This window comes from Zeus faber, assembly GCF_960531495.2.
Source record: "Zeus faber genome assembly, chromosome: 7".
Lineage (NCBI taxonomy): Eukaryota > Metazoa > Chordata > Actinopteri > Zeiformes > Zeidae > Zeus > Zeus faber.
Window position 1 is genome coordinate 31,293,041 of NC_137203.1, and position 12,051 is coordinate 31,305,091.

Genomic DNA, 12,051 nt, shown 5'->3' on the forward strand with positions numbered 1-12,051 from the left:
TCACTATCTGAAGGCTTGGACTGCTGTTGCAAATAAAACTGTGGGGGCGCCAGGGGGAAGTAGCGGTTTCTGGGTCAGAGGTGCTATGAACAGGAAAACAGTAAACAGATGGTGGTCAAACCCAGCGCATATGCACCATCTCAACACATTGTACAGTGTAAAAATACTAAAATTAAGCAAGGATGGGCCAATACTGATACACGTCCAATATTGTCCTGAATCATTCCCTTCAGAGATGAATAAAGTATCTGTCTATCCGTCTAAGATAGGGCGTCGTATCGGAGAGAGCATCCCTGATGCAAAAATCGGTTACCAAGAGCCACATTGAACGTGTTAGAAAAGTGTCTCAGATGTGTTAGAAGTATTTGAAGATGTCTCTAATGGATTATAGATCAATCGTTATGTTCTAATAACCCGAAACTAACCATCTCAACCAGCATTTTAGGGCTGTACTGACTGAGAATTTTGTCAGTCTAATCAGAGTCAGCTGTTCAATGTGCATATGAGACTATCGCCGCCGATGGTGACGGCAGTAGGGGTGCATGTTAGCAGGCGGGGGGTGGGTTCAGCTCTAGACGGACAGGGACCAATTGAGGCAGTGCCTGCCATGGGCATACCAGAATAGAGTGTTTGTATTCAATTTTACGTCCACTTATGGAACGAAACATGTGGGTATGGAACGAAACAGTGCATAATGGGGACACTCTCCTCGATCACTGCCTCTCCATTCGTTATGTGCAGAAAATAATCTTAACGAGTCTATGAGTCGTGCCCTGTTCCAACACACCTCGTGCCCACACTGTCATTAGTTGTCTGGACGATTCACATAAAAAATACATTTATGATTCCTCTTGTTTATAATTCCTTATTGAATTGTCATCCCTGTGCATTTTGTAAGCTTCTATCTGTTTTATCGTGTTATTGTAATTAACACTAAAATAAAATAAAATAAAATAAAATAAAATAAAATAAAATAAAATAAAATAGATAGATAGATAGATAAAAACACTGCTGGACTTGAACAATCTCAGTCGACTGATGGGTTTCCGACTGATGATTCGACTCGTCGACTTTCAGGGGGCAGCCCTACAGCATGTACTGTTAAAAGTAATGGATCAGATCTGTTCTCTGTACAGGCTGACACTTCAAAGTGTAGGCCTCGGATTTGATCCCAGTACTGGAATGGTGGAATCAGACCTCGTAAGCCAGAAAAGTAGACATTACAGGAAAACCTGTAACCCCTCCAACACTGTAACCCTGGAAGAAGTGGTGCCAATTCTTGATTAAAGTGGGTAAACAGTGAAAACTGCTAGCACACATGACTAGCACACTAGCTGAGGAGAAATGCGACAATGCAATTATCAATAAGCTATTTCATTTATTTCTGGTTGTACCATATGAACCTGTTTGTGGCAGGCCAAGGGGCGTGGCCAAGCTGCGGCTGCAGACAGCAGCATGGCTTCCCTTTCTGTGGCCGCCCAAGTTGCCTTGAGTCGGGAGAATCGGGACAGGGAGCTTTCTTATTGTTTGTCTGTCTTACAGAGAGGGATCAGCAGACCAGGAGACAGAGCGAAGCCATATTTCTCCTGTGCCCGAAATCATTGATTAATTAGGTATTTATCCTTTTGGCCTGCGAGCCATTTTGTTAAGATTTATTTTTTTTTTTTTTTTAAACCTGGGCTGTCAGCATGCTGGGTATACAACACGGAGTATTTGTATGCTATTGCATCTAGGACAGAGTTAGTCTGCAAGATGGGTTCAAGTTTTCAACCTGCAATGCAACTCTTTTTTAATTCTTAAATCATCAAGAACTGCTGCAATAACTCTGCTCTGGACGACCTGTAGGATGACAAGAGCACAGTTTTTTGTTGAACAAAACCGCCACCAATTTCTCTCTTTGGTGAACTATTTTACCATGTTTGGGTCTAGAAACAACTACTCACTACTCCAAGAGGGGGAGATTCTCCATGGGTGGGACAATTAAACATCGAACCAAACAACATGTACGTGGAAAAACAAACATAGAAACAAAAACATGTACACAGAAAAACATCAATCAACATTGGACCTCTATGTGTGTGTGTGTGTGTGTGTGTGTTTGTGTATGAAGTGTCCACCGGTGAGTGTACAGGTCTTATCCCAATTGGTTCTGGTGTATATGGTCAGTATTACGTCGTGGCACCTCCAAGCAGTGCAAAGGGCCCCGAAGTCACCCCCGAGTCCCGCATACAGCACACCCCACGGCTGCAGGAAAGCCCAGAGTACCCCGCCCTGCAGCCACAGAAGACCTCCGGGCTCCCAGAGAAGCTGGAAGCCCATGGAGCAACTCCCACGCCCAGCCCCGAGGAGCATAACAGTCCCAGGGTGCATGAAGAGATCCCGCACCCATAAGGTGCACAGATACAACCCACCCCAATGTGCAGGCACAAGATGCAGCAACAGGCGCAGATCCCAGGCCGCAGGTGCCAGCCACAGACCGCATGCCCGGAGCCAGGTCCCGCGCCGACAGACCAACACCCCACCCAATCCGCCCACAATGCTGGTCCCCGGCGGGATCGCCATGCCCATGCGCCATATAATAGCAAGGCCTGCCCCACCGCAGCCGACCAGACTCCCCACCCGGCCACGCGCCCCGAGCGCCCACCACATAGCCGACTGTGCTCAGCGCAGGGCACACGGATGTTAGCCGCTCCCAGCCAACCACGCCCCCACACCAACCCACCAGTGGCCCGCCACCCCGAAAAACCCCAGTGCTGAAAGTGTGCTGTTGGCAATTGTAGTTAAAATTGCGTGTGTGGGGTGCGAGTCCAAGCAAGTCTAACCCGAATCACTCGCACCCCTCCCGTTCCGCAGACCCTGGTCTGGTGGAGTGTTGGGGATGAGAAGCACGTTAGGGCAGGAGCACGATGGGCAGATCGCAGCGACTTGAGTCGACTCCTCTTTGGCAGGAGACCCCGAGAGTTCCTAGACCTAATTAAAGAAAAAACTGGGAGGAAGGTCCTAGCACCAGTAAGAACGAGATACGGTATGTTATGGGCCTGGACCGGGAGAATTTGGTCCGAGCTCAGGAACGTCAGCGCCTCTTAAACGACATGGGGGCTCGGCTCAGACAATTCACACTGGGAGACAAGGTGTCAGTGTTGCTCCCTATGCTCCCTACGTCCAGCTCTAAATTGCTCACAAAGTTTTTGTGGTCACACAGCGGGTTGGAGCGGTCGATTATGAGGTCGAACGGTTTGACAGGCAGGGGCCGACACAGATTTATCACTGTAACCACTTAAAAGAATGGAGGGAGGGAGTGTCGGGGGCTCTGGTCATGCCGGTCATCGAGCGGGATGAGCTGGGACCCGAGGTTCCAAAAGTGGCCAATCATACCACAGCCCTGTTAAGTGACCATCTTTCTCTCTCTCACAGAGGACAGATGTGGCCGCACCTGTTTTTTTACTATACTGGATTTAACCAAGGGCTACTGGCAGATTCCCTTGTCTCAGGAGAACAAGGAAAAATTGGCCTTCTCCACTTGGGTTCGGGTTGTACCACGTTGCACACACTTCCATTCAGGTTGTTCAGTGCCCCAATGACTTTCAGACACTCATGGGTCGCGTCATGCGTCCACATGTAGCATACGCTGTGGCCTACCTTGATGACATAATCATTCACAGCGACACCTTGAAGGGGCATTTGCAGCATGAGGGCGCAGTGATTGAGTCCCTGTGGCGGGCTCACCGCCAACCCAAAAAAGTGTGCCGTGGGACGGAGGGAGGTACTGTATCTGGGTTACCATTTGGGTGAAGGCCTGGTCCGACCCCAGCTTGATAAAACCGCTGCGGTCGCGAACATGCCGAGATCCAAGACCAAGAAGGAGGTGAAGCAGTTCTTGGGGCTGGCCTGCTACTTGTACCCGACTTTTCGGACCTAAATAGCTTTTGTGCGACTTAACTCCAAAGGGTGCTCCAGATCCGGTCCAGTGGTCAGAGAAGTGCCAAAAGGCGTTTGCGAGGGTAAGTCAGCTCTCTGTCAGATGCCGGTGCTGTTTAACTTTCTCTTTCTGTCTGCAGACCAAAGCATCAGACAGAGGGCTGGGCGCGGTCTTGTCCCAGGAGATGGAGGGGAGCGAGCAGCCGGTGCTGTACCTTAGCCGGAAGCTTTTAGAGTGGGAGTCGAGGTACAGCTCAGTGGAGATGAAGAGCCTGGCGATCAAGTGGGCCGTCAGTTCCCTCCGCCTTTACCTCCTGGGATGCTCTTTCACACTTGGACCACACCCTGCCGCAAGGACACAAATGCCGGGATCACCTGATGGTACCTGGCTCTCCAGCCCTTTAACTTCCGGGTGGTCCACAGGCCGGCGGGGGCAGATGGTCGTGGCTGACTTTCTCTACTGCTCTGGGAAAGGGGGGGGGGGGTGTAAATCTGAAATTGGTTCCCGGGTGCGTCGCTGTATGCTGCCCACCGCTCCTGGCTGTCCCGCAGAGGAAGGACCAGCCGGGATGTCATAAAAGCAGAATATTAATTTCACCGGCTACCATTTGAAAGCATTTGTGTTGTTCTTCTACCTGTGACTCCCACACAGTTATTACAGGGTATGAAGTAACAGCTTTCATCATGGCCATTTTTAATGCCTTTGTTTGAGTGGTCGCTACATTCCATGATTGATGTTAGCTAGTGGTGTTGGTAAAAATCGGATTTGTTGTGACTGGTTGTGATGGTGTTGCTAGTGAATAATGTTCCATTACTAACCCTGCCCCCTGTTGAACATTTGAAGAAAGGCCTTTAAGTCTTTGTGAACGCCCCTCAAATGGAGATTAAAGACTGATTAAGTTTCGAAAGTGAACAAGAATAATTTATCCATTTAATATTTTACATTTCGTTTTGTCATGATAACGTTTAATGACTATCCCTCTTTGAGACAGCCTGACTGGAAATGTGTGTTGAGCTTTATAGGGAGGGTAGTGTTTCACAATTATATATCATAAAATAAATACAAATATAACGGAATCCACAAATCTGTATTTAGATTTTTTAATTCAAAAGTAAATATATACAATATAAATGTCCCTCTCAATCCACAAATTAAACCTTACTTGTGTTGTGTAAACCATTTCGAAATAAATACAGCATAATTTAAATGTGATTAAATATATTTTCTGATGTTTTCCAACTTTCAAATGTCTCAACATACTTTTAAATGGTTGATTTAGGTATGGATCACTTTGCATTTTAATTTGAATCAGTCTGGAGCCACTCTGACAAAAGAGTTGGGGAAAGTTCCCCAAAGTAAGTCATTTTGAGAGAATGAAATGCTTCCTGCAATAATTCCATTCATGACTCAGAGACTACCTGGTTGCACATTATGCCTTCATTTGATTTATTGTTTAACCCTTTCACATCTACGCATATGTCCCCTGATCCTCTAGAACGGTGAGTCCATTCCACTCACCCCACCCCCTCCCCCATCACCGACAGGTAAGTATGAATATAACATAAATAACAAATATGAACGCAAAGTGAATCTTATGGAAGGATTTCTGTGTTACAATTTGCCATATACACCCATCAGCCACAACATTAAAACTACCACTAATTGATGAACTATAAACTATATATAGACAGTCTGTTATACCGAGACACCTCCACCACGCCATGGTTATTTTGATCATTATGTATGTATTCTTGTAATTCTGGTTATTATATAGTGCAAGATGTAGAAATAGGCATGCTATCTAGGAATTAAAATTAAGGAATTAAAATATCGCTCACTCTCATCTCACCCTCCTAATTCCCCCTCCCTACTTCTCACCTCACTAATTCCTCTCTCCTCACTACTCCTATCACTCTCACTCTATTATGTCTCTCACTTTATGTATGTCTTATTCGGCAATGTTCTATGTTTATCTTTGTCTACTTGTCATTTGTTTGTGTAGTTATGTATCCCTACAAACTTCCTGCAATACTATGACCATGAAAAGGAATGTAAAGGAGGAAATCCCAGACTTATCTGCGGGAAAGCATGGGAACGGTAGTAAAGCTATTGCCTTGAATGCACTGAGCTATCACCCCCTAACTAGCTTCAATGACTATAGAACAATGCGTGTGATCTTGCTCTTGGGGATTGTTGGCGATCAAATAACCCACATTCTGGAGAATACACATATTATTCACCACCCCACCAAAGTTTCTCTAGAATCTACCTTTTCTTGACAAGTAACTCCGCACTGTCCAAAATCACTAATCTTGAAATGCACCCTATTGTGATTTCCGATCACGGGCCGATTAGTTTCAACCTGATAAATGAAACAAACCGGAACCCTCCCGGCAGGTGGCGGTTTAACACCTCACTTTTGACAGATAAAGAATTTAACCATTTATTTTCCAGAGAATGGACTTCCTTCATTGAACTGAAAGAAACTGAAAGCAAATCCAAAATGAGATCCGGACAATTACATCTCAACTTGATACTATCATCCATCAAAAGACACAATTCCTTATGCAACGAACAAGAGCAAATTATTTTGAGTTCAATGACAAATCAGGTAAATTGCTTGCCAATCAATTGAAACGCGATGGAGAAAAACACTTATAACAGGCATCAAAGATCCATAGGGTAGGATAACATACATCACAAACATACATTGATGCAAGACATCAACAACATATTTAGAGACTTTTATAAAAACTTACATCACTCGGATAATGAATCTAATATATCAAACATTCACTCATTCTTTGATGATCTTGACCGTCCCAAACTTTAGACGGAGCAGGCTACCACCTTAGATCAACCACATACTCGAGAAGAACTCAGGAAAGCTCTCTTCTATATGCCCAACAATAAATCACCTGGATCAGATGGCTACCCAGTGGAATTTTATAAACACTTCTGGCCGCTTATATCCACTATTATTATGGTTACAGAGGTCAAGGGTTAGGGTTAGGGTTAGTTAACCTCTATCATGCCTCGGCAAGTCAACCTCTATCATGCCTCCGCACATGAATACTGCTCTCATTTCAGTTTTGCTCAAACCCAATAAGGACCCAACCCTCACCTCCAGTTATAGACCCATAAGCCTTATTAACTGCGACCTTATCATTATAGGTAAAACACTAACAAACAGAATTGAAAAAGTAATTCCATTTATAATTCACCCAGACCAAACAGGCTTTGTCAAAGGCAGACACTCATCCAGCAATATGCGTTGTTTATTCAGTCTGATTAGCATATCTCAAAGGAACAACTTTAATACTATTATTGCCTCTTAAGATACCGAAACAGCATTTGACAGAGTTAATTGGACATATCTCTTTTCAATCCTCAACAAATTTGGTTTGGAGAGTCACTCATTCAATGGATCAGAATCCTCTACAATTCTCCATCTGCTTCTGTCATCACCAACAGTTACACTTCACAGCGTATTACTCTACAACACAGCACAAGACAAGGATGTCCGCTTTCCCCTTTACTCTTCGCCATCTTTATAGAACCCCTTGCGGTGGCCATCCGTCAAAACAGTAATATCGTGGGCATACAAACAGGAAACTCTGTTCACAAAATCAGTTGGTATGCAGACGATATCTTGTTGTACATAGCGAACCCAATATCATCCCTACCGGAGGCGTTCAATGTTATATCTCAATTCTCAACTATCTCAGACTATTCAATAAATTGAATTAAAACCAACCAGACAATCTTTCCCTTTTTGGGACAATCACAGGCAAAAAAGAAAATTGCCTTGTGAATTCTTGACACCAGAGCTGAACCCAACACACACGCACGCACACACACACACACACACACACACACACACACACACACACACACACACACACACACACACACACACACACACACACACACACACACACACACACACACACACTGCATTCTTGTCCTTTCCCCCCTCATTTACTGCCATAACTATGACAGGAAGAGGCCACGTGACCAGTTGTAGTTCCAGTTTTCCTGGACCTAATGAATTGTTTTTCAATACATGTTGTCGTCCATTGTTCATGTTTTGGTGTAAATGTTGTTTGTTTCTATGTTATTTGTCTCACCCGTGGTGATTCTCCCCCTCTTGGAGTAGTGATCAGTTGCTTATTGACCCAAACATGATAAATACTTCTCCAAAAAGGGGGGTTGGTGGTGGTTCTCTATAACCAAAAACTGTGCTATTGTCATTCTACAGGTCATCCATGGGACAGAGTTATTGCAGCAGTTCTTGATGACTTAAGAATTAATAAAGAGTTGCATTGCAGGTTGAGAACTTGAACTCCACTTGCAGACTAACTCTGTCCTAGATGCAATGGCATACAAATACTCTGTGTTGTATGCCCAGCATGCTGACAGCACAGGTCAAAACAAATAAATAAATTTAGGTAAATATATAAATAAATTGATAAATGTAAGTGTGAATGGAAATGTATGAATAAATTTGTGTTAAGCTTTTCTGAAAAGCATATTTGTGAAGATGTGACACAGAATTGCATCGATAGGTTGGAAAAATCCCACACTGTTACAAAAAATAGATCTTTACGGAATGTATAAACACACGAAATCAAACCAAATCTCTTCTACTTTCACTAGCGTCATTTCTTAAGGTATTTATACTTTGTGTACTTTGTATAAAGACACGAGTACGTCATACCTGCATTGGAGCTCTTCTTGGGCTGTTTGGGTGCTGTATACTGGAAAGATTCGTTGCCCTGGCTGACCGCTTGGTCCAGTCCAAACAAGGATGCCAACTTGGCCCTGTGCAGGCAACACATTTGACAAACCATTTTTTATGTGGTATATAATTTGGTAAAATCTTTCCCTTTTTAGGACAATCAAAGACAAAAAAGAAAATTGCCTTGTGAATTCTTGACACCAGAGCTGAACCCACACACACACACACACACACACACACACACACACACACACACACACACACACACACACACACACACACACACACACACACACACACACACACACACACACACACACACACACACACACACACACACACACACACACACAGCCCTTTCATCCTAATTTGGAGGATTTCTAATACTGCTGGTGTGCTGCCTCTCATCCACTGGCATTTCCTAACACCACTTTTAATCCACTGTAATGTTTAAAAGTCAAGTGGACAATAGGCTACAGTTGGCACTGTTTGTTCTTTTCAAGGAGCAGCCTAAAGCCTGGTTTATGCTTGCCGCAAGCACCAAGGTGCAGGGCGTCGTGCGCTGCAGATGACATCATTAGGCGCTGTCCGGTGACAATATTTTCTTCCAAGCACAATTTGAATTAGTGCTGGATGGATCATTTCAATAAAAAAAAATCCTCAGCTCTGTTCATTTCCGTGCTCGGCAAGTTCCAACTGGAAACCAATCAGTTTGGACGATCTAAAGCTGATCTAAAAGTTTCACCTCTGACCAATCACGTCTGTCGATATAGAACTAAGTCCCGCCCCCTCCCTTGTGGACAGGTTGCGCTTGTAAAAACAGTAGACACACACGGAGCGGAGACAAAGCACAGCGTCGAGTAGAGAAGCAGAAAGATGATGTATTGTTAACAACAGGGACACATACATCTATAGTTTGCTAATTTTTTTATATTTAAATTCCGACCCAAAGCAGACGGTAATTATTTGTTGTGTAAAATACGTAGACGGACGGACAACACCACAAACTTTATTATTTATTAAGACCTACTTATTATATTTATTTTGTTTTTGATTTGATCACAACTGTATTTTAGTGAAATGTTAATTAAAGCGGTAATTATTAGATTTCAAGTAGTAATATTCATAATATTTATTTATTTATTTTTAAAATGGTGTTAACTGACGGGACTTATTTTATTTTGGATATTCAATGAAAAATATTATACATCTACATACCTTGATGATGTCACTCTATAAAACCTGCTTATCAATTGTTTTTAAGCTCAATAAACACAGATAATATTTGACCGGAATCTCTCCAATTTGTCCGGGAAATTGAAATCTTCCAGAACATGTTGACCGGGGCCAATTCTTTCTAACGGAAACTCTTGTTTTTTATGGGTAATTGTGTGCAGTTTCTTTTTTAGAGAATCTTGCAATGCAAGAGAAAAGACTCCATTCAATAGTTCAGCAAATAGTCTTCTGTAACAAAATGCTGAACAGGACATTAGTTCAAACTCCGTCTCCTGTCTCTACATGGAACCGGCCGGCAAACAGCCCCTTTTCGGCGCTTTTGTCTGTTTATCCACAACGAACAGAACTTTCTCCTTGGCACAAACAAGTTGCAATGCCCTGCATGCAGGGCATTGCAACATGCAGATATTAAGGCTACAGAACACAGCATTAAAAATTAGACAGCATTTCCACCATCCCTGAACATACAATCACTCAAAATGATGATGATGATGATGATGATGATGATTTCAGGCTTCATTCACATTCAGAACCGCTGCCGCATCAGATGGAGACGCCAGGCAGAAAAGTACCGACAAAAATACCCCCGGAGTTTGAGCCTTACTCACCCCTGGAACTCCCTCCACAGGTAGTCATTCGTATCCCCCAGAAGAGACATTGTGAAAGCCCGGAGGCCGTCGTCTCCCACTGTGAGGAACTGGGAGGGAGTGGAAGAGGAGGAGCCGCCTGCATCCATAGGTGACACAGTAACACTGAAAACAGCCTTCAGGCGTACGTCTCAGGGCTGTCAACCACCACACTCCTCGCACCACCCCAGCAGGGTGTCCTTCCTTGGCTCTGCCTGAGGTCACACTGCTGTGATGAATTCAGCAGCGTGGCATGGCCCGGCACGGAACGGCAGAGCGAGAGAGAGCGAGGTCTGCCGAGTGGCCCTTGCTTTCCATGTCCACCGCAGAGCAGGGCCGGGTTGCAGGAGAAGCCCACGCCTTACCCCTTTTAACAGGTAGCATGTGAGAGGCATTAGAGTCGGCCCTGACACTCCACCCCCTCCTCTCCCTCCTCCTCCTCCTCCCCCATTTCTATTGCACCCCCACCACCACCAGTACCTTATGACTGTACAATGGCCCAATTCCCCCCCACCAGCTCAGACTATAGGAATTTCCATTACACCCGCGCTGCCTGGTCATGGGCTCAATGGCGGCGCAACACAATGGACTGTTTAAGAAAGCAGACATTACAATGAAGAAGATACACTTTATCGATCCCTAGAAGCAGTGGGCAGCTACCGCACAGCGTCCGGGGACCATCTCCAGAGTCCTGATGATCTAGAGTCTGGTGCCTTGGTCAGGGGCATTGGTGAGAATATCCTACTCTGAAATGCATGTCCTTAGGGTGGGTGGGGGGGACATGCAGTTTGCATGATGCAAACTCCAGACGGACAGGCCCCAGTCAGGTTCCAAACCCAGAAGCCTCTCGCTGTGAGGCAGCAGTGCTAACCGCAATGTAAGCAGAAGACCTCATAACATAACTCTCAGCGGCAAAAAAAAGAAAGGAAAAAAAGAAAATTTGGGGGCAATCGATAACAGAGATATTAGAGAAATGCCTTGGATCCAGCTCCGTTTGGAGTGGAAAGTTCATGTGTAATAGGTGGCCAAGAGATAAGCCAGTTCGCACTTGGGGGAGGGGGGGTGATTTAGAAATTGAAGCGATCAGGGGGGGGATCAGATGGACCGATCGGAGCAGATGTTCCACTATATGCCAGATCTGACATGGCTTGACACAGGGATCACAGGGACAAGGGATGAAGGGCCCTGTGGTCAGACGGAGGCACGTGACACCTCACGGTCTGCGTGTGCCTGGGCGGAGTGAACGTGATTACTTCTGCGACGAATGTGTCCTCTCTAGTGATCTTCACGAATCTATCCCGGGATCTACTCAGCACGGGAACCCGACTACCGCTACGTATAAATAACAGAATTTAGCCGCACCGGTTTACCGACAAGATGATGTCAAGTTAAGAACGGCGGCTGGTTGAAAACCACACTTACCCCCCAGTGGGAGACAAGAAATCTCCGTCCTCGTCGTCGCCGCCGAACATGTTTGATTACCACAAGGGGTTAGCACACTTTGAATTTCATTAAAAAAAATACGAATA

General features: G+C 44.9%; 1 protein-coding gene across 1 annotated transcript in view; it reads right to left on the reverse strand.

Moving 5' to 3' along the window:
• fkbp15b (FKBP prolyl isomerase family member 15b) overlaps positions 1-12,051 on the reverse strand; it is a 48,207-nt gene that overhangs the window by 36,078 nt on the left and 78 nt on the right. Inside the window, exons 1-3 of the mRNA XM_080003563.1 lie at positions 11,945-12,051; positions 8,640-8,743; positions 5-83 (exon numbers count right to left, since the gene is read on the reverse strand). The exon at positions 11,945-12,051 is cut by the window's right edge and continues 78 nt beyond it. Coding sequence (XP_079859689.1) covers positions 5-83; positions 8,640-8,743; positions 11,945-11,994 — 233 coding nt within the window. The 5' untranslated portion in view covers positions 11,995-12,051. The remainder of the gene's footprint in view (positions 1-4; positions 84-8,639; positions 8,744-11,944) is intronic.